The sequence below is a fragment of the Radiomyces spectabilis genome (assembly GCF_025331425.1).
Source record: "Radiomyces spectabilis strain NRRL 2753 chromosome Unknown BYT42scaffold_1, whole genome shotgun sequence".
In the NCBI taxonomy this organism is placed as follows: domain Eukaryota; kingdom Fungi; phylum Mucoromycota; class Mucoromycetes; order Mucorales; family Radiomycetaceae; genus Radiomyces; species Radiomyces spectabilis.
Genome location: NW_026251926.1, coordinates 1,854,555 through 1,880,118, shown reverse-complemented (window position 1 = coordinate 1,880,118; position 25,564 = coordinate 1,854,555). Strand labels below are relative to the sequence as shown.

The following is a 25,564-nucleotide window of genomic DNA, read 5'->3' as shown; positions in this document are numbered from 1 at the left end:
ACGACGAAGCCGACCAAGATAAGGAAAAAGAGGAAGAGGAGGACGAAGATGCAGCTTTTCAACGACTGTACGCACATAAACAGTCAATTTTGGCCGCACCCGCCAGTATGACCCAAGAACGATTAGAGTGGCGCCAGATGCTGCAATCCGTCCTAAATGGAGACGTCATCGAGTCGGAAAAGAAACGGTTTTGTACGACGGATCTTCTCACGCAACAAAAACCCATGCAAGAGATATGGTTATCACTACGAGCCTTGCTACGCGGTCGCACCATTCCTGAAGAACAGAAAAGTTTGGAAGAAGGACGTAAAGAGATTGACACGGTTTTAGATCTGGTGCTGAATTTTAAAATCGATCCTCATGCGGAAGAATCGGCGCTGGTCCAAGTAGCTGACGTGCTAAAAAGCATTGATCGCATCGAATCATTGTATCCCACTCGGGCTAATACCATTAACGAGAATCCCAAATACGGAGCCACCGAATTCCAAATGCGGTTGGATGCACTCAACGCTTGGTGCACCATCACACGTAGTCTGCACATGCAACACAAGATCTTGCGCGACTGGACAGGTTCCGAAGACTTGCAAATTGCACAAAAACAAGCACTGCCACCCGCTCCCAAAGACGCCGACCAATCCGTGCCATCCTCGGCTTCCATCAAAATGCAGAATAACGATATTTCTTTCGTCGAACGCATCCTCAAAGAATCCGCATTGCAGGACACTTTCAACAACCGTACTTTATCGGCTCTCAATTCTTTGTTACTCAAATCCAAGCAAACCATGATTGAGAACAATACCCTCTTTCAGGACATGAACTTGCCCCCCTTCATCTCTGAATTGCGACAACTCGCCAACTTTCCCACATCGCTTGTTGAAGAAGCTCTCAAACTGCGTCTGGAATACCGCGATCGGATGAACAACCCACCAAAACAAATGGTCGACGCCATGCTTGAAGACTACCGAGGCCTTCTTGCACTGGCATGTCGTGTTAAATCTCAGTACAAGCAACTGGCCCATCCGGCTCCCGGCTGGGAGTTCAAAGAAGATTACTTTATCAGTCAGAATTATGGTTCCGTCCTTACCGAATCGGTTCGCTTCTACTTCAAGCTGATCACCTGGAAACTGAATTTGGAAAAAGAAAACAGCTTGCGAGAATGCGAACTCATGGAAAAAGAATGGGAATTCCTCGAAACCACCGTATGCAAAGCCGTGGAAAATATCTACATTGAATGTGCACGTCAATTTTGGTATGTAATATACATGGGTAAAAGGGGAAAAAAATGCATGGATAAAACAGGTTCTCTCAAGAAGAAATCAATACAGATGAGATGCATTAATATGAGCGGAGTGGGCGGGGAAGAGAGAGGGGACATTATCCGTGGGTCCGTGATATCTAAATTGAAATTTTTCTAATGTATTTTGCTTTTCCCAGTGCTTTGATCCATCGTCAACTGTCAGATGTCATGACCGATTATATGGCCAGTTTGAAATCGTCGTTGGAATCGCGAGATAATGATATGGAACTCGAATACACCAAAGCCTTGTACAGCATGCGTATGCGGGCACGTAAATTGCTTCAATTCACAAAGTAAGTTGTCATTTCTAATCCATTCCATAAACTGCGAAAAAAAAAAAAGAGAAAAAAAAAAGTTAAGATTTTCTTGGATCTAATTGGTTCGATGGTTAGGTATTTTATGGCGCAATTTGAGAATTCAGCGGAATATCAGGTGGATGGCAATCATATGGATCGTTTGGTCAGTTGTCTGGTGGAAAGCGATCACTTTTTGGTGTACACGAGTGGATTCGAGGAAGAGCACAGCTACGTTATCGCTTCACCTTCCTTGTACGGTCACGACGATAAAATCGCTTCCCTCCTGTCAGCGTCGCTTCCCGAGAATAAACCTACCACTCCCAGTTACCTCGGCACTCATCCTACGACGGCTAATAAAATTGAAGATTACCTGCTTATCATCTCACCGTGGCAGAATCTCGTGTGGACAGGACCCTACGTGCGAGTCCCGGTTCCCTATGTGGATCTGGGGCTCAAGACCAATCGTGTCCGTCTTGTCGCTGCCACCGCCAAAAGACTTCCTACAGCTCGCATGAATTTTTGGGCCGTCGCACAGCATTCTGGCATCGAGGTGTTACAGGAGCAACGAGCCCAGTTACCTCCGATCAACAAAGGATTACGTAAAATTCGCAAAACCGTGTTCAAGCTCGCGGACTCTTCCATTTCCAGCATCGAAACCATTCGAAAGCAAACGCTGAATCTAGGATGCCAGGAATTGGTGGAGGAATGTTTCAGTTTTGCCAGTGATTTTGGGGTACGCACCGCTCGATTCTTGGATATCAAGGCACGCCGCCAGCTGGATTTGATGCTGGTTCGTTTAGCCATCGATTGGATTTCATTCATTACCGATGACTGTATTCCAACCGATCGAAAGACGTTCCGATGGGCCGTCGCCGCTTTGGAATTTGGTCATGCCATGACACGTGGCCCCAATATTCTGGCATTGCAAGAGGACGAATTCGGCAAACTTCAGAGCAAAGTGGCCCGTTGTATCGCCCTTTTGATTTCTCATTTCGACGTCCTCGGCACACGATGGATCCACGAAGCGCAGATGAAGGAACAGCAACAACGAAAACGCGGGATTACCGCCAAACGAAATTCCTACATGACCGGCAAACGGTCGACTACCAAAGAACACATTGCCACCAGTTCGACATTTGGCGCTTCTTCGGATAACGCTGTGCCCGCTGGTACAGGCATCACATACATTCGAGATGCGTGGATGCGCAAAATTACTGAATTGGAGGAAGCCCGCGATACCAATGAGCAATCTTTGAAACTCATTGGTCGTGTCTTGGATGATCAGAAGCCTGAAGACCAATCGTTGGTATTCTTGGCCCCTTCTTCATCGAATATATCCTTCCGTTGGCAGCAAGGCAAATTTATCGGCGCTGGTACGTTTGGATCGGTTTACCTTGCTATCAACCTCGATACCTCGAATGTTATGGCCGTCAAAGAAATCCGATTCCCGGATTCAAGTACACTCTCTTCACTTCATAAAGCTATCAAGGAAGAAATGAAGGTCATGGAAATGCTCAATCATCGCAACATTGTTCAGTACTATGGCATGGTAAGATCCATGAAAATGGAAAAAACCTTGGCGACTCTTTTTTTTCCTTATTCTGTTCTCTTATATGTTGAATTTAGGAAGTGCACCGTGACAAAGTATACATCTTTATGGAATACTGTGAAAATGGTAGCTTGGGTGCCTTGTTAGAACACGGTGGCCGAATCGAAGATGAGATGTACATTGTCGACTATGCCTATCAGCTACTGGACGGTCTAGCCTACCTTCACGACAATAATATTGTCCATCGTGACATTAAACCCGACAGTAAGTGTCGATTATTTGTGAAAGTGTGTCCTTTCTTTTTCGAGTTTCAGATTTGCTTACTTTGATTTTTGTCACCACGCTAGATATTTTGATCGATTACCAGGGCCAACTGAAATATACCGATTTTGGTGCATCGAAAATCCTTGCCAAAGGACAGAAAACGATGGGCAAAACAACCATGAATATGAACCTGAATAGTTTGGCCGGTACGCCAATGTATATGGTAAGGCTAAATTATGTGTTGAAGCATAGTACGGTTGTATTTATTGAAATTGCTTTGAATTTTAGGCACCGGAAGTGATTACAGGAGGGGATACAGGACGCAAAGGATCCATGGATATTTGGTCGCTCGGTTGCTGTATTGTTCAAATGGCGACCGGTCGACGTCCTTGGAGTATGCTTGAGAATGAGTGGTCGGTGATGTACCACGTCGTCACCGGTCATCCGCCGCTCCCCGATACTTCGCAGTTATCTACATTGGGCATCGACTTTCTCGAAAAGTGTTTCACGCGAAATCCAATGAAACGCCCTACGGCGCAGGAACTGTTGTCGCATCCGTGGATTACCAATTACCTGGCAAGTTTTATGGACGGTAATCAAGCCATTGAAGGGGACGATATCGACATTACGGTAGACCAAGCTGCTGCTCCCCATTGGTCGATGGATGAAGCCACTACCGCCTTCAGACACGAACCGATCCGATCGTATGAACGCTCCATTGTGCGAAGTATACCCAACAGCATCGCACTGGAAGGCGGGATCAACGGTAGTCTGGTACCGCGAGCCGACACCCAAGCCTATTTCCGGCAAATAGCCCAACAAGCTCATGAGCACTCCAGCGAGATTCCTTCTTCATTACATTCGGGTATTGGATTACCTTTAACACGTTCCACCGATTCTGCCGGTCGTCCGGCCCTATCGCGTGGCAATAGTTTCCGCAGTGATCAAAGTCTGGTCCGAAGTATAAATGAAGAACTGGACCGACCGACATCTCCTGTATAACACTGCTATCTGTGATCCCCAGCCCCCTTTTCTTATCTTTTTCTCCACTATTTGGCATTCATATTTATCGACCTTTTTTTTCTTTTTTCTTCATGTGCATTATGTATTCCGCTTTTAGTTTATCCTTTACGTGTTACTCTTTATAACAAGATTGTCGTCTTCTGTTTCATCTCATATTTGTATTTTTCATCATACCGTCCATTGTTTGCTCACATCAAAACAAGTCGTAAAAGTAATCGAGGCCTTGCCCTATCTCCCACAGTGCAACGCCAATACCATATCGCTTAGCAATGGCCAGTCGTTGTCGAATGAACGTCAAAGATGGCATCCAAATGTGCATGGACGACCGATGGTTATTGATCATGTATTTGAACCAATGTTCTTCACTGACCGGATCCCAGATAACAGGCATTTGGTTTTCTGCATTGTGTTGTCTTTGTTCTTGTAATTTTCGTAGGACGGTTTCCATCCCTAATGGTTCGGGATAGTGGTATGGGGCATACGACACAGCATACATTGGCATTCCCATGAGTAACTGATGCCGGTTTTCGTCCGTCGTCAAATACTCGATATTGTCAATGATCCAATCGACGGGCGCTGCTGGTCCTCCATCGCTGTATCAAAAGAGAGTGTGCAAGTTAGAGCCAGATAGAAAACGCGCTTACGCTGACCTACATGCGACTAGTGGAATAATCATAAGTCATCAGGCTAAAATAATCGATATACTTGGCCATGAAAGCAAAACTCTGGGCGTTCAACACCTTTTTTTGTTCTTCGTTACGAATAGGTGGAAGGACAGCAACCAACGTCTTGTGGTGGGTTCGAAGAGTCTCAGAAAGCCGTTGCACAAAGAAAGGAAATATCGACGGATAGGCACATTCCAAAACGATACCGTCAAGGTCGTACTTTCTAAGATAAAAGGTTGAATGTACAACGTACAACTGCAAGGTTCATTACACACCACATACATTACCACTTTCAGAATTTGGTTAGCCAGTTGTTTGGCGTTTTGCGTGTTAGATGCCAACTGATACCAGTCAGGGGTAGACCATGATCGGCACTGAAAACGAGGAACGACTTTGGCCGATATATTCATTGAATCGTCACCACCGCGTACTTCCTGTATCCACTGCAAGAAAAAAAGGTCTACAATAGACGTCTAACGTATCCTTTCACAGACATATAACCTACCGAAGAATCCACGTCATGCTCGCCTTCAATAACATAGCCGGTCGGCGTTCTGCAGGCAAGTCAAAAAAAAAATTCTTGTTCTGTAATTCGCAATATGGGTACTGATCTTTACTTACTTTGGCTCGATGTAGAACCATACTGGACTCAGACTACCATAATCCTTGATGAATAGGTCGCATAAGGAATCATGACTTGTCGAATACCTACTAGTCAAATTTTCCTTTAAATATTTTGGCGATATTGTAGCCTATTATTACATATCAATATTAGCGTATCGCTATTTTTTGCCAGACGCTATGTTGTAGTTATTCAGATGGCTTACTCACCACAATTATTCCAGGGCGTAACGTAGGCTAGGGTTGGTCCTGGAAAGAGTTTTTTGTGCGCGTTCCTCACACTGATGACATGATGATTCTCGAGAATTGAAGTAACCTGTGATGGCGCATGAGTCAAAAAGTGTCACGCGACAGAATCAAGAACATACAGTCAATTGATCGAAGGGGTTAACGATGGATGTCTTTTGGAACACATGAGCGTCAGTGAACGCGAATGACGCAATGACGAGAAAAACGGTGAGCAATAGCATAAAAGAAAGGAAGCATCAAAAATGCCGCCAGTTGCCAGTTCGGAATTTCGGCCGACCAATTTCCGCCAAAATGCGAGATTGAATAATCGCCTCATGATCAATGCCGGCAAAAAAGTGTCAAACTGAAGACGATGATATCTCTCCTTGCTTGATAGCATCATTTAAGTTAGCTTGTTGCGTAATGAATGGAGGATCCAATTACACTACAATATACCATTGGCTCTCCGCATGTCTTTTATAATTTGAAGGGGCCCAATGACTCTTCTGCAAGTCATTCGTGATCCGAGAATATTCATCGGTTAGAGTTGGTTACAACAATAACTTGACGAATGTAATCAAACCTTTGATGAGCTCGAAACTACATGCCTCGCCGGCAATTTTTGAATATTGGTACGGTACATTTTTTACCCCTATTCACAAGCAGTTGTGTTTACTGTTAAATTGAATACACTATGACATGCAGGATTACCACTTGACTGAATGATGGGCATTTGGATTTACGATATCAAATATACCGTAACGTCGTATTAAATCAACCGAAATAACCGTAGAAAGTCATTAGTTACTGTTTTCCGTCAAGAAAAATCACAGAATTTGAAATGTAAACGGGATGTCGTGTCAAACAATGCTCGTACAGGACGATTGATCGCCTAAAGGCAGGCTCGGTGATGAGGAGGCCAATCTTCTTTTCTCTGCGTACACGGCAAGTTGAGCCATCTTTCAATCTTTGAAATCCAGCCGGCCCCTGTTGCGAAAGAAAAATGATGAGATGATAACTTATCCGTAGCTACCATAACAGTCAACAAAAGTCAATGCGAAACAGTGTTTGGAACACAAAAAATCACGGTTTTGAGTGCACGCCCTGAGTATTGTCTCCTGGGATGGTCCGTGCATTTCATACGGTGTTCAAAAAACCGTCGTCTTTCGTCATCGATGCATAAATATAAAAAAAAGGTATACACACCCACACACAGAGACACACTTACCAAGAGATAATACGGTGGAAACTGTAAACTTCCTGCCACCGTAATGGTACTTCAGAAATCTAATTAGTTTAGCGTTATTGCATTTGAATGACTAATCACACACACACACGCAGCGAAATTAACTGAATGGGTAAAATGACTTTGTTTCTTTTGATAATATACAACTGGACACACTTCCTTGAAGGGCTTATTACTTGATTAAGCAAGAACTCACAATACAGAAAATAAATATCGCTTTCATCAGGGCACCAGTAACGATTCCTTACGCTCTCACTCTTTTGTAGGCGCAACATGTCAGCATCTAATCCCGCCCGTGTCCTTCCATTTTGTTCTTCTAGGTACGGACAAGGAAAATGTCGAGGAGAGATGCGATGAGATTTTTTTTTCATGTTTGAATACGCTGGGTTTAGAATCGTAAGACGCCTGCATAAACGTGTGAGGAAGGTGCCGTGACATCCTGTGGATACGATGACGTCTGAGGGTAAGATGGCGGTTGAGATGCAGGAGGAAGTGGCTGGGAAGAATGAACCACGGGTGGCATGGATTGTGGAGGGGATACGTAAGAATCGGTAACGTGTAAGGATCGCATGGAAGCTTCATTAGGAGGGGCCTGTGTATTATAAGGATAGACGACTTGGGGTGGAGCAACCATAGGCGGCATTGTCTTTGGGATGGCCGATGGATCAAATCCATTGGCTTGAGCCACGGGACAGTTCTTGTGAGCCAGCAACAAGGTTTTTAGATTCATAATTTCTTCTCTCAAAGCGGTGGCTTGCATCTGTAATCGTTCGTTGTCATTGGTAAGATAATCGACCTTGACCTGAAGATCGTTCAACCACTGCTTTTTACGTTGGCGGCATTTCAAAGCGGCTAAAGAGTCCAGGCGGAGACACAAGAAAAAAAAAAAAAGGTCAGAAATCACAATTACGAAATAGGGCAAGGGGTCGAAACTTTAGAAATCCGAAAACAAAAAAAGAAAAAAAAGAAACCAACAGAAAAAATGGTTCTTACCCAATCGATTTCTTTCTAAAAAGTTCTTTCGCTTCTCTTCTTCCTCACTCGATTCCTTTCGTGGCCTTTTGGCATCGGGCACTGGTTCATCCTTGTCTTCATATTCCTTTTTTGCTTTTCGACGTGCGGACTTTCTCGTCTTTGTTGATTTGGGTTTGACCGAATCCGTTCCGTCCGTCATGGTAATTGACGCTGGATCATTATTATTTACTGCAGGCACAGACCCAACCATTTGTGTCGCATTGGCTTGACTGTAAGATAAGGTCGTCGGCTCTACAAAAAATTAATTTTAGATGGTGAATATTATTAAAGTTCGCACTGATGCTGCAAAGGGGGAAAATAAAAATAAAACAATTATGCCTCTCTATTTCTCCTGCAACTATGCAATTTACCTGTAAAGCTGACTGTCTCATACGGTGCTGCTCCCATATTGGTAGTATTACTGAGGCTGTTGTCGTCGTACTGAATGGATTCTCTCGATCGAGTTAACATGCCCATGGACATGGTCTCGCCATGCACAGAATCCCATGCCACTTTCTCAGAAACCGCTTTAGCCTCCTGTTCTTCTACTGAGGACGCCGGTGTAGGAATTGATTGGCTGTTCTTGTCGTCTGCTACACTCGAAAAACTTTGCTCAAAAGGGTTTGGCTCTTCATGGAGTTTCACACCTGGGTGAAGTGGGAGCACAGCGAGGGGTGGACTATCCGGCCCTATTATATGAGCCATTTTCTCCAATTGTCAGAATCGAGAAAAATGAATTGTGGTTTTTTTTAAACGTGGTCAATCGAGGATGCCTTGTACCTTGTGATGCGTTACTACTGCTGCTTGTATTGTCTTTGTTATCCATTCCAATCCCGTTCTATCACATCAGAATAAATATGAGCCTCCTATGCATTTTATCACCTCTACTGGGCACTGACGCTGCATACCAAATAAAAAAACCTTGAAAAAAAATCGATTTACTCCTTACACAGAAATAATATCACTAGGGAGAATACTGTATTAAGCGTGAATCGTAATATATGAAAACAAAAAGATCTGGAAAACAAAAAAAAATGTCGGTGAACCAGCGAATGGGGAAAAAAGAAAGGGAAAATTTCAAAAATGCGAGTTTTTGGATTTCACCCAAAAACACCGTCCCCGTTACGTCATGGTTTCCAAAAAAGGAACGGGTAGGCCCCGTTTTCTGCTGTCGGAGGGGCCACGTGGGGAGATTTCACAAGAGGACAAAAGAGGAAGGGCGAGAAAGGTGGACGATGACCAAACCAGACGGAAACTGGCTTGTTAATACCGCTATTTCCTCCTGTATTGATAAATGCCATTCACCCATGGACTAATGCAAGTGGAAATAGCGTCTTTTTATCTTTTCTTGGGTTTGAAAAAAGTTCGGGAAAAGGGGGTCAAAAGCTAACTAATGGTATTTTGTTTATCGTGGGAAATGCAGTGCGAGTACATCATGCTCCATTGCCAAGTAACATCGAGACGAGTGCAACTAACATAAAAGGAACCGGTAGGCGTATCATCGGTCTGAAACACATACAAAATGACAGCACAAATGTTACAATTTTTTGCATCCCACTAATGGCGCTGGTGTAACCCTCCTCTCTTTGACTTGTACCCGAAAGCGGCAACATTAACAAAAAAAAAAAAAAAAAAAAAGAGGTTTGAAAAGAGGATCAAAAGCTTAAAGTGTTTCATTTAACCAGCCATAAAAGGGTTTCTAAAATGTTACTAGGCTTGCCTTTTGTCTTGTTCAAAACTTTCCTTATTTTTTAATCGTCTCTTTCACTTCGTTTCTTCCAACAAAGTTACGATGAGCAATTCACAATATATGAGAGTCCCGATGAATACCCATCCGAATTATGGCTCGGTCCATGGTCATCACGATGAAGAGGATCCCAATAGTTATTACTACAGTGCTCTCAGTGATGGGTCAGCGCCAGGGTCTCCCGATAGTCGTCCGCGATCCATACGAGACGCCGTCGAATCGTTTGCAGGATCTTATTCTCGGGCTTCCGCACTCTACGTGGCCGAAAACTTGACCTTACCTCCCAATGCTGTTCTCTCAAACCCGCCTACCATTCATGATGCAGACCAATTTGATGATGAAGAACAGTCCAAGCAAGTGTTTTCAGCAAAAACTGACTAAGCGACTGTCAACTAATTTTCTTATTGTTTTTATTGATATCTGACAATAGAACCAATCTAGTAGACCCTCACGCGTTGGATCGATTACCTTCGCAACAATCCACAGGGTATCATTTATTCCCCTCGTTATCTCGTCACACTACCGTAGCTTCTGTATTATCTCAGCAATTTCCACCTTCCCAACTGCCACAACGCTCCACTTTTGTACAATCAGTCTTCAATTCAGTCAATGTATTGGTCGGCATTGGCATCCTCGCTCTTCCGCTAGGTTTTCGATGTGCAGGTTGGTTGGCTGGTTCCGCCATCTTTTTATTTTGCTCCTTCGGTACCAACTATACTGCCAAGTTACTGGCCAGGTGTCTTGATGCGTATCCCGGAGCCGTCACTTACGGTGACATGGGCGCCGCCGCCTTTGGTGATCGAGGAAGAACTTTTGTCAGTAGCATTTTCATCGTTGAACTGATGACAATAGGGTATGTTGCTTGAAAAAATATGGTTTCCCCTCACCCCATCCTCGCAAACATATGAAAGAGCAAATAATGTAACAGCTCGGTTGGTTTTTCTAATCTTCCCTTCTTCGAAACACAGAGTCGCGATGGTGGTATTGTTAGGCGATGGTATCCAGTCGCTTTTCCGGTCGATGAGTATGCTGACGATTCGATTGATATCGTTTTCGGTACTGACGCCGATGCTCTTTTTACCGATCCGTAAACTGGCGTATACGAGTCTGATTGGCATCATTAGTTGTGCCTGCCTGGTGGTGATTGTTATTGTTGACGGACTTTCCAAAAAGACACAACCCGGAAGTTTGTGGGATCCCATGGTACGTATCAACCCCTCATACACATACTTAAAAAAAAAAAAAAAAAAACTTAAAAAATAAGCAAAACTACATATGGTTGTTACGGAAAAAGCTTATCTTGGTTGATGCGCTGCATAGGAAACGGAAATCATTCCTTCGGATCCGTACAATATTCCACTAACTTTTGGTTTGATTATGGCCGGATTTTCAGGCCATGCCGTATTCCCGGCTATTTATCGCGACATGGATGAACCCAAAAAGTACGAGAAAATGGTGGATATTACTTATGTCCTGACAATGGGTGTCTACATTGTGATGGCCGTGGCTGGTTACACCATGTTTGGATTGGAGACAATGCAGGAGGTAGGATTCAGACCAGTGTGTGAATGATGAAGCACTCCCCCTCTGACTTGCGGCTTGACTTTTTTATTTTATTTTTCGTCCACATCCATCTGTACCCGGATGTCACAGATCACTCAAAACCTGGCAAACACTCCTGGTTATAACAAACTATTGAATCATCTAGCAGTTTGGCTCATTGTTCTGACCCCGATCGCTAAATATGGTCTTATGATGAACCCTATCAACCTGACGTGGGAACTGTGGATAACCAGTCGTCCCAGCATTGACGCATGGTCGAAATTCCATCCTTGGAGAAAGAACTTTTTATCCACCGTTGGTCGTATCATGATAAGTGCCTTGGTCATCTATATTGCTACCGTGTTCCCTGGTTTCGACCGAGTCATGGTAAAGTATCACGGGGCTGGGGTCAGTGGTATCACCGTTATTCTGTTTAAGAACGTCCCCATCGTAACACCGTTGCCGGAAGAAGTTTTTTCTCTAACCGTTCTTTTTATTTTTTGTTGTTATAGTCGTTACTTGGAGCTTTATTCAGTTTTGGTATCTCGGCCATTTTCCCGCTGGCTTGTTACCGCCGCTTATACGGCCACAATTTCACACGCGTGGAATCCGCCATCAATTGGTTTTTGCTTTTCGTAGCTTCAGGCATGGCCATTCTGGGTACGGTTTGGAGCTTTTTGCCAAATGACTTGTAATCTTTCGTATCATGTATATCGTCCATCGTCGGTTTCCCATACATTTCACCCGTTCTTTCTTTTTTTTTTTTTTTTTTTTACATTAATGTTCCATCATTCTTTACTCTATTTCACTAGTTTCAAAACAAACAAACAAACAAACAAACTGAAAAAAGGTCACCTTCATCATTCTTGAGGAATAAAAATATTAAAAACCTTTTTTTTCATCTTATTTATTCCCTTGCATGGAATAATAAACCTCGTTTAATGACATGAATATTGTATTTGTCAGGAAAAGGTACACGGTTGAAATATTGTGATGCAATACGGTCGCCGATACAAGGAAATCTTCCCCGAATGGTTTGAGCATATAAATGCACCCCGAGTTTGACGTTTTTCTGACACACGATAATTACCTGAATCCACTCCATTTTTGTCACAGGCGATACAGTAAGAAATAAATCAGCGCTGATTCCTTATACAAACCCTTCACTGATGTGACAGATCTACTTATTACTTTATTTTCGACATCATGTCGCTAATCAACTTTTAGTGCGGTTGGACCTGGACGGTATTATATATATCATACGTAACACTTTTGTCCTGTTGCAACACAACTGGTGTCGGTGGCGTATAGATTTATGCACAAATACTTTCTTACTCATTGCTTTGTAAGTTGAGTGATGATGCTGCTTCATTATCGAGTATTTATTTCAATAACATGATACTGTACAGAGAGTAGACATTATTATTATTATAAAAAAAAAAGCAAAAAAGAAAGGAAAAGCTGTTATCGCAGGGCATTAGTGTTTCTTCAGTCAGCCCATGGTTGGCTGCTGAGGATCGTAAGTAAAAGAGCATATGGCAGTTGGCACAAATGGGATCGACAAAAGAATTTCCAAAATTAGAGACTTCCGTTGTGTTTCTCTTGCCCGATGCTCGCTATCGTTTTTTTTTCTTTTTTCTTTGGAGAGGAATTTATTAGCTGATTCGTAACTAGATTTCGCCTTCTTGTTCATCGTCCTCGGGTCTGTATTCTTTCATTTGCTCATACGTCTCTTCTTCTCGGGTTTTTACTGCTCGAACGTAAGAATTCGATGCTGCGGCAGAATCAGTTCCCGGACTGGAGACGCTATTCAGGTTCACGTCTTCCATCCGGTTACACAATGGTTCGTGAAACGCATTGGAAGAGGTAGCCCCGCTGAATTCACCGAATCCTTCTTCCTCTTCTTCGCGCTTGTCAGTTGAAAAGTCGTGTTTACTTCGCATCAGTGATGCCCTTCGTTCCCGTTCATTCACATCCGCCACATAATCGTACTCATCTTCGTCATCCTCGTAATCTTCGTTGTCTTCACGAATATGGCTTTGCGTACGTTGCAGTGCATTGGCAGGAGGAAATTGCGTGAACCCTCTTGTCCAATCAGCCACCTTCTCCGGCTATTTAATTTTCAAAAAGAAAAGAAAAATCGTTATACAACTGGAGTCTATCATAAGCCTTGTCTGCTTTTACCTCTTCCTCATCGCTGCCATCTGGATCTTCCCGGTCACCGGAAGTATCATGGACAACATTATAGCCACTGCTGTAAGAGTAATGATGTCCAAAATCGTTGCGTCCGCTATCATTTCGAGTTCGTCAGCCGTGCGAAAAGTCATGATCCATTTTTTCAAGTAATTAGCCTGCAGACTTACGTGATCCAATGATCGGCATCTTCATCGTCGTCGTCATCAAAGGCCGTTTCCGCCCGATGATTGATAAATTGCGAATATTGCTAGTGACAGTATCCATTCAGTACCAAAATAGCCAAATTATCCACCCAATGCACTCAAGCTTACATGAGTAGAGACTGAAGCCTCGGCCATGCCTTCATCATCATCATCTTCTTCTTCGCTTGCTGTGATGTCGGTTTCATCGTTGGGACGTCCACCAGCAAGTGGCAGCTGATCGCGTTCTCTTGTTTCTTGCAATTCGTGATTGCAATAATGGTTCCAGCTTTCCAAATCCACGACATCCTTGATTTCATTCACAATCAATTCAGGATACCCTTCAAATAATTTGACAATCTCATCGGCGATAAATGTCAAGTGGCCCATGTAACCTAAACGAATACCGTTGGGTTTCGAACTGCAGTATATCGGTAAACATCAGTCGATCCGATGAAAGGCATGCACAGTATTCTTGTATCCACTACTGACCATGATTCATCATTCTTCTTTTGAGCTTCCACGATTTTGGTTGTCAACTTTCCATCTTTCAAAATGGAAATCGCCAATTGACGGTTATACTCCTTGTCCATTCGTCCGTTGAATATTTGATGCATCATATCGTAAATAACATAGTGGAGGAAGTTGTTCCATGGAAAATCAAAAAATAAATCCTAAGCATGAAATCATTAAAAAACAAGAAGGAATAAACAATAATGAAAGAGAGAAATTGCAGACGAAACTTACGATACACATGGGCATCACTCGACTATCGACAAACTGTTTCTTGACATAGTCACCTATGGAAAGGGGTCCTCCACTTTTGTCTTGTTCTGAGGAAGATGCTTGTTGTGCATTCGCCGTCGTGTCCACAGTAAGCGATGGGGCAGAATCGGATGGTTTGGTTTGTGAATCATTCAAGGTGGAGACGGAATCTGCCGGCAGATCCGGTGAAAATTGTTGATCGACATCATGTTCTAATTCGTCGGATGGAGCATTGTTTACGTTGGCCATATTGGAGCAATGCAAGATTTCCGCAAACAGTTCACACGTCTTGAGGCGTTCAAATCCAAGTGGCATACGTTCACCAATCGAGGTGCGCATCGGCCCACGCTGAAAAAAAAATTCCAAGCCAAACGGTGAGCCGTCATCATCCACGTTAAAGAAACCAACATTGGCATCATAACCATACCACTGATTTCGGATAAATGAGAAGTTTCGTAATTTCACCAATCCGGCCACCCAGTACTTCCAGCATATCCGCCAGGGATACGGCTGCCTCACGCATCATGGGACTTGAACCATAATTGTAAGTTCCATTCACGGTAGGATCATTATCGGAATCACTTGAGTAAGCAAAAATTAGTAAGGGGGGAAGTAGTCCATGAAATCTGAGGGGGGCGCAAGCGATGGAGGGAGATCAATGCAACCCAATTTTACCTATTATTGTGGCGAATCAAATCGATGATGATGGTGACACCATTAATAAACGAGGAAGTGGCATTGGGCGCTTTGGGATCGAGCATAAAGTCCGCCAGCTTGGTCATTGTCTTTTTACTGTAACACACGATATGTCAGCATGGTTCGCCCAAAAATTTTTGCATTTATCCATTGTCTCTACCTCTTCAGATCCATGATCAAATCATTAAGTCCAATGCTCGTGGTTTCCGGTACGCTGGTCTGAGACAAACGGATAATCTCGCAGATACATTGTTGAGCCACCGCATGTTCCTACCGTGGTCAACCTTTAGTTTCCTCCCTCGCGGCCGATCCTGCTCATATCATTCTCTCTGTACCTCGCTGTCCAAGTACGGATCTAAGCGATCCACCAAGTTCTCCAGCAATCCCTGATCGCTTAACCACTAAATGACATTGTTTAGCCATTAGCGTTGTAGACAATGCGTGCTTCATTTACGTACCTTTACAATGCCCTTTCCCTCATCCACTTCCTCCAATCGTACAAGCGTCAATAGTAAATCCAAGATGGCCGATGTTTTCAAGTGATTCAGAATTTTTTGGAGATTTTCAGGATCGGACTTGATAAATGTAAGCATCTGTATTCAAGGTTTTCCGCAATTGGTCAGTCTTATGCTCGCTCGTCCATTTGCATCATCCTACATACTTCGCTGGTCTGTTTTGTTAACAGGACACTGATCACTTTGCAGAAATACGATGCATGAATGGAATCAAGTGTTTGTTCGCCTTCGGGTACGTCGGGATCGTCGTAGCGTCGTTTTGGCGGGGCAGGTTGATCGAGGAAAGACCATAACTGATCCAATAGTTCTCTGTGCTCGATCATGATGGCATCCACGATTTGAGCATTTTCACAAGCGATCAATTCGCTGCAGAGAAATGGATATCTACAAAAGCGTAATATTTCCAGAGTTGAGCAAAAACAGTTTCATTGCTGATGGCACCATTTTGGTCTGAATCCTGCGTTGACTCACTTGAGCATCTTTTCGTCGGTTTCGTCACTGTCCTCATGATCCTCGATAACGGGCGGATGCGTAATGTAGTTCAGAATGGTGGCTAGATTCTCCGGTTTGCAAAGACTAAAGTGAATAAAATGGGTTAAGGATAGGACATGCTTCAAAAGTTATAAAGCGGCGTGGTCTAAAAGTATATAAGCGACCAGTCTGTCATTTGAACCGTGGACTGCCTTTCTCTGCTTGCAGAACACATGGCAACAACCCATGGGTCACCATGGTCAAATAAAAGTATAAAAAAGGATACAAATCCAGCAACTTTTGGTTGTGACACTTTGCTTCTTGGAGAAAATCTTCTTCATCCAGAACCTCTTCCAGCGTGATGTCTATTCGAGCGAGAAGGGTATCCAGCGCGGAATGATGAAAGCCGAAACGCCAAAACATGATGCAGATACTGGACCGTACAGTAACGTTTTACGTGGGTTCCAAGGTTGGGGAAGTTAAGGATATGTGAATCCAGACAAGGCGAAGGTGACGGGTCCCAAAAAAAATGCAGTCTCAATCCCAAAAAGAAAAAAAAAAAAAGTTTGGACCTCGATGTCATCAATCAAAATGATTGGCTAGAGCCATCGAAAAAAGAATGCCAGTGGAATTCTTGGCTGTTCTTAAACTTTCTCCAAGTTCGTTGGATTTTTTTCATAATGACACCAAGCAAAAAAGAAGCATGAATCGTCGCGTGAAATACAATTTCACCGAAAAATAGCAATTGTGAGATACAAAGAGGTACGACCTTTTTGGCGGACCCGTTCCATGTTGCGCAAGGCCTGAACACGAAGATGCTAATTCGTTGATGATTACAAACTCAGAAAAAAAGGGTCCTTTGGATGTTCATCTTTTCATCGAAACCCAAGGTATGAGTGACAGAATGGCTGTCACCATGAACATGCTGTCTGGGCAACCGAACAGAGGATTCATTGACATGTGAAAAATCGTGCAATATTTCTAAATAAAGTGAACCCATCAATGTGAAACCACAAAAAAAAATGGATCACTTTTATTTTTATTTTTATTTTTCTGTCTCGTCCCTGCACTGACAATCTGTCCAAAATATAACACGTGATGTTTTCTTATTCTTTATCGATCCCTTTTTTTTTTATAAAGAATCTCGGTGCAAAGGCCTGTTCTTTCATCCGCTTTACTGCATTGTTCTCTTAGCTTGTACATTGCTGTTTTTCTTCCATTTTAGATCATGGCAACCAACGTTCTCAACAATGAATTTGACCTGATCCTGGTCGGCGGAGGTGTGGTGGGCTGTACGGCCGCCAAAGCGTTCGGAACAGACGGCCGTCGCGTGCTTTTGCTCGAACGCGATTTAACTGAACCCGATCGTATTGTTGGGGAACTTATGCAACCCGGAGGGGTGAATGCTCTTAAACAACTGGATATGGAAGGTAAAGCGTTCTCGGCACTAACAACACACATACAATTGGGCTGACGAGGGGAGGTATATTACGTTAGACACGCTCCAAGGAATTGACGGCATCCCGTGCCGAGGATACAGTGTGTATCGCAATGGTGAATTCGTGGAAATTCCATATCCGGACAACCCGCTCACTGGCCGGCCAGCAGAGGGTCTCAGCTTCCATCACGGTCGTTTTATTCAGAATTTGAGAAAAGAAGCGTCGGCTACCAAAAAGTAAGTGGCATGGAGATCGCATGTACGTGGGATACCAAGGTAACACAGGGTGAATCGGATTTTTAGTGTCACGATAAAAGAAATGACCGTGATGCGTCTGTTGAACGACAATGTCGACGAAAAATGTGTTGGTGTGGTGGCTCAGACAAAAGACGGAAAAGAAGAAAAAGTATGTAAACATGATCTTTGTCCGTTGATCGAGCAACTCTAACTTACTCTTTTTTTCCTTCGGGGATTGGTCAATTGACGCTCTAGTATTATGCTCCGTTGACTTTGGTGGCCGATGGCATCTTTTCCAAATTCCGCAAAGAATTCACTTCCAAACTGCCGGATGTGCGATCTCATTTCGTTGGGTAAGAGTTTATTTTGGGGACACACAGACTCGGGAGAATGACATGTTGACGAGAATCATTGGGGGTTTGGATGTATTAGATTTATTGTGAAAGACCTTGTGTTGCCTTCTCCGGAACACGGATTTGTAACCTTAGCCAAACCGTCGCCTGTACTCATGTATCAAATCGGCACCCATGAAACCCGTGTGCTCGTGGATGTACCTGGAGAATTACCGTCAAACGCGAATGGTGACTTGAAAAAGTATATTCAAAGCAATATTGTGCCACAAATGCCCGAGAGTATGCGGGGTGCCTTTGAGAAGGCATTGGAAACCGAGCGTTTGAGAGTCATGCCCAACGGATTCTTGCCTCCCTCGCCCAATCAAGTGAACGGAGCTATTTTGTTGGGCGACGCTATGAATATCCGTCATCCGCTGACGGGAGGTAAGTGTGGCTGTGAACATTTTTCGTGGAAAGCGAATCGGGATGATCTTACCCACATCTTGATAGGTGGTATGACGGTTGCGATCAACGATGTGATTCTGTTGCGCGAATTGTTGTCGCCAGAAAATATCCCTTCGTTTACCGAATCCGATTTGGTAATTCAAGCCATGGGGGCATTTCACTGGAAGCGAAAGAGATACTGTGTCTCCATCAATGTGCTCGCCATGTCTCTTTATCGTCTGTTTGCTGCCAATGATCCGAATCTTGTGATTCTTCAGAACGGATGCTTCAATTACTTTTTGTTGGGCGGTGACTGTGTGAAAGGCCCGGTCAGTTTATTGTCTGGATTGCTCGAGAAACCCTTGGCCCTGGTCTATCATTTCTACGCCGTGGCATTTTATGCTCTTTACCTGGAATTCAAAAGAGGAGGAGTCAAGGGTTTGCCGGTCAGTATCATGCGCATCTTTACCGTGCTTTATGCAGCGTGTGTCACTATTCTGCCCTACATCTGGAGCGAGTGTAAATCCTAAAAAATTCGTCACATCCTCATTACTATTTATGCCCACATTTAACTTAATAATTATCATATCTTTATTTCTTCACCGCGTACAAAAAAGTCCCTTCTGCATCTTCTTTCGTGCTTATCTAAATAAATGTACTACCTCATGCGCATACAGCCGCTGTGCGTCTTGCATATAGTTACATGCCTCGCAACAACATCAGGTTGCAGGCTGTCAAATCTGTGAGGATATTTTGCCAACCTTTGCCCAACTGACACCGTTCAGATCGGTCTACATGCACTCAACCTTGGCACCATGGGAAGGACAAGAAACAAAACCAATCAGCCAATACATCACATAATTGTTTTTTAACTCTTCGATATTCAAAGTTTTATTATCCTCGAATCCGATTCTGTTTGAACAATTTCAATATACAAAGTGTTGGAAAGCGACGAGCTTGTCGAAACACAAAATGATTACTGAAATTAATTTACTATGGTCTTATGGTATTTAAGGAAAGACCAAGAAACGCCGACGGCAAGGCGAGTTTAGTTAGCCTTCTGGTTAACAACGGCGTTGGAGGAAGCGTCAGAAAGAACACCACCCTTGGCGAGGTTGTTGGCCTAAAATGAAGAGAAATTTACGGTTTATTAGAAAGAGAAAGCCTCGAACTGGAATCAAATAATGATACGTACAAGACCAACGACACGGCCTTCATTGCCAATACCAGCAGCGGTTTGTTCGACGTTGGAATCAGCATGAGCAACAGCAGCGAAGAGAGCAACCAAGGCGACGATGTAGGTGAACTTCATTTTTGTTTGATAAAAAAGACTGAGGATGTTTTTGGTATCGTTCGTTGGTTGAGAAACAGGTCCCTATTTATATTAAAAATGGTCGAGAGTCATCTCAAAAAAAAAAAAAGAAGACAGTTCGTGGTCACAGCTGTCGCCATGGCCCCCTTTCTTTGCTTCTTGTCTTTTTCCCCTGACTCCTTGCTCACTCAGCCTCATATTGAGCGCCCTTGTCCAGACCTTTTTCTTCCTTTCTCCTCGCATTTCATGTACTTCATTGCATAACGTAAACGAAAATAAAATTAAGGAGAGCCTCACAAAGGAAGATCCTTCAAAAATAGTGCTGTGATTACAGTGTATGGTGTCAGGGGCATGCCCATAACAGTCAATCCCACATGAACTCCTTTTCGACCGAACCAACAACATTGAAGCATCTCCATGTATTCACTTCGATGCTGTTCATTGAGATTAAAAGATAGTGCAATACAAAGAAACATGGGACATAATTCAAACAATGTCTCCAACATGAGGATAATGTGTAGATTGAACGAGCGATGAATGTGAAGGGCTATTTTTTGACATTTGGTGCTCATAGGAGGGATAGAAAAAATAAAACAAAGAACAAAAAAAAAAAAACTCAGGGGGGGGGGGTTTGACATGTTGATGCACCATTGTACCTGTGCATTGCCCATCCTTCAAGGCAGCGATTGGTGTGTCCAAAGTGAATCGTACTCGATAAGCATGTATGTTGCAAATAGTAGCATTGTTTATGTCGACGTGTTTTATACAATCGATTGCGACATCATCACAGGAAAGTGTTGCTTATGTGACGTTGTTTCGTTTTTTTACTGCACAACTGATGATGGGAACTCAAGAGTACAGGTAAGTAGTAGGAAATACATCGCCTGCCTATCATTGGTTGATCAGCGTGCTTTAATGCAGTATACCGAGACGCCAGGTGCTACCATGAATATTTTAACTGCCTACTTCATATACGCAGTTGCTCGTTAAAAAAAAGGACCGCGTCACTTTCAATGCCTTTTTGCCACCTTATTCCGTCGCGACGCGATGAATCATCTTCAAAGATATGTTTCCTTATTTTCCTTTTTCCGCTCCTGGCGATACACCCCAGCCGCTCTATGCAGTATAGTTTTTAGATTTCCCCGATAGAACACACTGCATGCGACCCCTATCTGTTGCACCATTTTGGCCCACATATAGTCATAAATAAAAATTGGGTCCGCTTTTTCCGATACTCAAATGAATTAAAACGAAATAATCGGGACGCTAGTAAATTAAAAACACTTCATAGAAATCAGTCGTGCTGCATTCACTTTTTCAAGCTAGCACGCTTGACGTGTTTTACATGTCTTATTTACATTATTTACATGATGTCGTTGGCGATCGATTTGCACGACGATAAATTTGAGGGCCGGCTGGAAGGAGGGATACCGGCAACTTCGGCGTTACGCCAATTGATTTGTCATGACGGGAACGCCTATTGCTAAGCATGACCTTTACCAATGAATGCCAGCCAACCCAAATTTTCCTTTTTCGACAAAGGGAACCTTAATATACTCGCTTCAACACGACTTGATGGTAATGTACCCAATGCCCCCTGATTATCCAACTCCTCAAGATCGCCCAAATAAGATGGAAGGTGACCATTTGAGACTGCATATGCATGAACAAGCATCTGAAAAAAAAAAAGAAAACAACTCTGAGTAGTCCCGTGGAGAAAAATATGTCGATGCAGTCAGATACAGTCGTTACAAAGGATGGTCAACCAGCAGACAGGTAAAAGTTGACAGTGAAATGATGGGACTTTTTCAATGGTTGATCTAAAGTAGTGAGCAACGCAGTCAGTCATTTCACGCTGATATTCCCCTTGGATTTATCGAATAGTAATATATCATAGCGTAATCTAAATACAGTATGTCAATGTCCATTTATTTCAAGATAATCATTGTTTCTTTGATCACTGTAAAACGGGGTACAGCGGAGATAGGTTTAGCTTCTAAACTTGCAATATTTGGGATCTACTGTACAGTGTCTCGCTGTGAAATCCATGATTCATTGAATTTTAGCCTCTAATGGGACATTTTTGAAAGAGAAACAAAACCATCTTCTCTTACGTATCTGCGCTTTTCTTTGCCAAGAGTGAATGTATGGAGCATTATATTTTAGCTTGATTTGGAACAAGGAAATATCGTGCGGGCATCATTTATCATATCAAGTCATTTCATATTTTCGAAAATGCTTTACTGTAATTGTTTGGATCGGAATGCCAAGACAAGACTGATATAGGTGTTCGCGAAAATAAATGATATGAACAGTTAACTGCAGTTCTTTATATGAATAAAATATAACCCTCAATTTCAAGCAATTTATAAAATACAGTATGGATCAGGTATGATAAAATAAAAATAAAAAATATAATAATAAAAAACTGTCATACAAAATATACAACAACAAACCGGATTTTTTTTTTCTTTAATACTGTAACGAAGACAATACAATAACAAGCCGTACACCCGCTGTGTAATGGATGCCGCCTGCCACCGGAGGCCACCCTCTTACATTGAGCGACTTTCGTCAGACAAAAAGCCTAACGCATACACGGCATAACCTGGGCGAGAACTCTTGACGGGCTTTGGTATATTAATGACAACCTTATGGCATCCCTTACGTCGTGATTTATTTCTGAACACGCGCAAAGCAGCATTGATTGACCCCCTCAGTTCCATCCCGCCCAGGCTATGATAGATCTAGAAGGATGTGTGGGTATGTTGGGTATTTAAAAAAAAATGAGTTAGTAAGCTCTTTGATTGATTCAAATTTTCGTCAAGATATTTTACCTTTGTTATTTGAGTTTTCGATAGTAATTGATCGCTTGACATGGCTTGGATTATATGACATTGAAAATTTTTTAAATTAGTATACGTTCATTACATCATAGCAAAGGAAAAGAAATTGGACTTGCCTTTGAAGCAAATGGTGTATCGGAAAAAAAAAAGATGAACACCGATCTCTCGATCATCATAAAATGAAGAGAATCAAAGGGCATATACAGTATAACTGACAAAAGAAAACAAATTGAATGATGCTACAGAAGAACGCCAGTCGTATCATCAACCACTTTTCTTCAAAAAGAGCTCTACTCACATTTTTATTCGAAAGACACGCTGTTTGACCACAACTGGCGCAAACGGCATCTTGCTGCTGATTGTTTCGCCTATTATCGTGAAAGTGGGCAGCGAGGCATGGTTGACAGATAAAAGAAAAAGGCTTAACAGGTCCTGATAACTTAGTGTAGATTATGTGATTTACAAATCGCTAATTTCCCAAAGATTTAACTGTTTAGGTTCATTGTGTATAAATACTTGGATCCATGAAATTTTACTTTAATGAGAATGATATGCTACAAGGATGCTAGTTTTGTACGCGGTTCCTTTTTTCTTAAATGATGATAAAGGGAATAACGAGTAAATAATTATGAATGAAAAAAACATCTATGCCATATACAATAGTCGGATCATAAGAGATGATAGGGAGCGAGAACAACATTAAAGTGTAGATCTGGGGCCGGAGGCCATCAAGGATTCAATGTCTTTGATCGTTTTGGGTGCCGTTGTTAAATTCTCGTAGCCATCTTCAGTGATGACCACTGTATCCTCGATCCGCACACCACCAACGACACTGTACCGATGTAACTTTTCCATATTAAAGTACTTTTGTAAATCAGGATGCTCTGTCCAAGCCGTTATGATCGTGGGATGAAAGTAGAGCCCTGGTTCAACAGTGAGAACCATGTTCGCCTCAATAGGTCGATTGGACAAGAATTGGGATACGTATTCTCCTTCGCAATAGGTATAGGCTCGCCTAGATTAGATCATTAATATCAGTTGAAAATATCACATGTAAAGGAGATCTTGATTTTTCTAATACAGTACTCACCCACCAACATCATGAACGTCTAAACCCAGTGAATGTCCAAGACCTATCCCATTTCAAAATATAGTAAGCTAACCGATTGACGAGAATAAGGTGGGAAACTTACCGTGTAAGGAAAAGGCAGACGGAATATTTCTACAGAGGATTTCTTCTTCATCGCCTATCAAAATGCCGATGCGCACAAGCTCTCGACACAGGACTTCTTGCACCAGATTTTGAATATCGGTCCACATAACGCCGGGCTTTAAATTGGACAGTGCAATCTATTCGATCGTGTTCACTTAGAAAATAAGTATTTTCATTTGCACTGTCTCGTTTTTGTTTCCAACGTTACCGTTTGCATGGACAAGACAATGTCATAGATCGTTCTTGCTTCGGGTGAAAATTTGCCTGTAGCTGGGAATGTACGGGTAATATCACTGCCGTAGCACCGTTTTTCGGCTCCAGCATCTACAAGGACGAGTGTATGCTCCGAGATGGGGATGGGATGGTTGTTCCGACTGTAGTGAATAATCGCTGCACGTGATCCGGATGCCACAATAGGCAAGTAAGCTTGTTTCGGTAAGTTACTCTGTGCACAAGTCCAGCGGAATAAAGCTTCCAAATGCTGCTCAGACTGGCCCGGGCGCACATGTTGCATAAGCACTCGATGTGCTTCGGATGAGACGCGCGTGGCTTCCCTAATCAAATCAATTTCCCAGGGGAACTTTTTGAGCCGCGATTCATCCAGGGCCAGTTTCAAGGCGGTGGTATTCCATCGATTGGAGTCGATTCTGGCACGATCGAGCATGGTGGTATCAGTTTTATGCAGAATGTACACGGTCTGTGGATTGAGATCTTGGAGTAAATTGGGCAACATGGATTCCGACACGATTTCATCCACATCGTATTTTTGCAATAGTTCCCTTGGGGTCTCGCCTGGCCCTTTCCATATACTGTCGGCATCGGATATTGTAGGAGGAATCAAGTATACCGTATTGGTGCAAAGATCCATCACCGTATGAAATCCCGGCTCCTCTACACCTGAATGGACACAAATGAGAATCTTCGAAATAATCAATTTCGACACTGCCGTTTTGGTTAGCCGTACCTGTGAGGTAAAAGAAATGACTACTCTGGCGAAAATCCAACTCGAGATCTGTGCCATCCCGTAATGATTCCACCGCTCCTCGATGGTAGATGATGCACTTTTCGGTAATGTCAAGTTTTAAGAGTTTCTTCACCTTGAGACAATGCTGTTTGGTAGGCAGTTTCTCAGGACTGAAACAATAGGCAAGCGGATGAGGTGACATGTTTCGCTCTCTCTGAAATGAAATGGAACGAGAATAGATATAATAAGAAAAAAGTAATATGTAGGGGTTAAATCAACAGATCGTTGAGAGAGGGAGAAGAAAAAAAAATAGAAGAGTGGGATGGAAAAAGGGAAAGGGACAGATTTGAATGAAATCATATTACAAGTTTTTACATTTTTAAATAGATAGTGGATTTACATCTGATGATGGCACTAAAACAATAACTTGCACCGAAAGGCTCATGAGTAGGAACACAATGATG

The 25,564-nt window shown here is 42.8% G+C and overlaps 7 protein-coding genes across 7 annotated transcripts; 3 read left to right on the top strand and 4 right to left on the bottom strand.

The window, feature by feature from the left end:
- Nucleotides 1-107: 107 nt before the first annotated feature.
- BYT42DRAFT_488596 (uncharacterized protein) lies at nucleotides 108-4,408 on the top strand (the record flags this gene model as incomplete). Its single annotated transcript, XM_051563886.1, has 6 exons — nucleotides 108-1,249; nucleotides 1,435-1,590; nucleotides 1,690-3,142; nucleotides 3,220-3,406; nucleotides 3,490-3,629; nucleotides 3,695-4,408. The coding sequence occupies 6 exons, from the start codon at nucleotides 108-110 to the stop codon at nucleotides 4,406-4,408; spliced, it is 3,792 nt and encodes a 1,263-aa protein (XP_051428469.1).
- A 107-nt stretch (nucleotides 4,409-4,515) lies between these two features.
- On the bottom strand, nucleotides 4,516-6,472 carry BYT42DRAFT_24659 (glycoside hydrolase superfamily). Its single transcript, XM_051562691.1, has 9 exons — nucleotides 6,400-6,472; nucleotides 6,084-6,332; nucleotides 5,926-6,031; nucleotides 5,807-5,846; nucleotides 5,716-5,748; nucleotides 5,600-5,648; nucleotides 5,377-5,537; nucleotides 5,084-5,317; nucleotides 4,516-5,022 (listed from the first exon to the last, which is right to left on the bottom strand). The coding sequence occupies exons 2-9, from the start codon at nucleotides 6,183-6,185 to the stop codon at nucleotides 4,623-4,625; spliced, it is 1,125 nt and encodes a 374-aa protein (XP_051428468.1). The 5' UTR covers nucleotides 6,186-6,332; nucleotides 6,400-6,472; the 3' UTR covers nucleotides 4,516-4,622.
- A 1,105-nt stretch (nucleotides 6,473-7,577) lies between these two features.
- On the bottom strand, nucleotides 7,578-8,908 carry BYT42DRAFT_542121 (uncharacterized protein; the record flags this gene model as incomplete). Its single annotated transcript, XM_051565599.1, has 3 exons — nucleotides 7,578-8,041; nucleotides 8,183-8,455; nucleotides 8,575-8,908. The coding sequence occupies 3 exons, from the start codon at nucleotides 8,906-8,908 to the stop codon at nucleotides 7,578-7,580; spliced, it is 1,071 nt and encodes a 356-aa protein (XP_051428467.1).
- Nucleotides 8,909-9,897: 989 nt separating this feature from the next.
- On the top strand, nucleotides 9,898-12,251 carry BYT42DRAFT_552737 (transmembrane amino acid transporter protein-domain-containing protein). Its single transcript, XM_051566410.1, has 6 exons — nucleotides 9,898-10,303; nucleotides 10,381-10,803; nucleotides 10,919-11,153; nucleotides 11,271-11,495; nucleotides 11,604-11,879; nucleotides 12,005-12,251. The coding sequence occupies exons 1-6, from the start codon at nucleotides 9,996-9,998 to the stop codon at nucleotides 12,185-12,187; spliced, it is 1,650 nt and encodes a 549-aa protein (XP_051428466.1). The 5' UTR covers nucleotides 9,898-9,995; the 3' UTR covers nucleotides 12,188-12,251.
- Nucleotides 12,252-12,847: 596 nt separating this feature from the next.
- BYT42DRAFT_552731 (SIT4 phosphatase-associated protein-domain-containing protein) lies at nucleotides 12,848-16,818 on the bottom strand. The gene is made up of 14 exons (XM_051566409.1): nucleotides 16,601-16,818; nucleotides 16,315-16,419; nucleotides 15,990-16,227; nucleotides 15,787-15,921; nucleotides 15,664-15,729; nucleotides 15,489-15,598; nucleotides 15,308-15,424; nucleotides 15,060-15,213; nucleotides 14,615-14,980; nucleotides 14,360-14,541; nucleotides 14,000-14,288; nucleotides 13,856-13,935; nucleotides 13,677-13,782; nucleotides 12,848-13,603 (listed from the first exon to the last, which is right to left on the bottom strand). The coding sequence occupies exons 1-14, from the start codon at nucleotides 16,735-16,737 to the stop codon at nucleotides 13,163-13,165; spliced, it is 2,526 nt and encodes an 841-aa protein (XP_051428465.1). The 5' UTR covers nucleotides 16,738-16,818; the 3' UTR covers nucleotides 12,848-13,162.
- A 563-nt stretch (nucleotides 16,819-17,381) lies between these two features.
- On the top strand, nucleotides 17,382-19,598 carry BYT42DRAFT_552724 (squalene epoxidase-domain-containing protein). The gene is made up of 6 exons (XM_051566408.1): nucleotides 17,382-17,744; nucleotides 17,812-17,989; nucleotides 18,056-18,158; nucleotides 18,245-18,342; nucleotides 18,422-18,765; nucleotides 18,832-19,598. Exons 1-6 carry the CDS (start codon nucleotides 17,543-17,545, stop codon nucleotides 19,293-19,295), a joined length of 1,389 nt encoding a protein of 462 aa, XP_051428464.1. The 5' UTR covers nucleotides 17,382-17,542; the 3' UTR covers nucleotides 19,296-19,598.
- A 4,024-nt stretch (nucleotides 19,599-23,622) lies between these two features.
- Nucleotides 23,623-25,302, bottom strand: BYT42DRAFT_487549 (peptidase M24, structural domain-containing protein; the record flags this gene model as incomplete). The annotated part of the gene is made up of 5 exons (XM_051563810.1): nucleotides 23,623-23,938; nucleotides 24,014-24,056; nucleotides 24,117-24,273; nucleotides 24,345-25,033; nucleotides 25,101-25,302. The coding sequence occupies 5 exons, from the start codon at nucleotides 25,300-25,302 to the stop codon at nucleotides 23,623-23,625; spliced, it is 1,407 nt and encodes a 468-aa protein (XP_051428463.1).
- Between the last annotated feature and the right edge of the window lie 262 nt (nucleotides 25,303-25,564).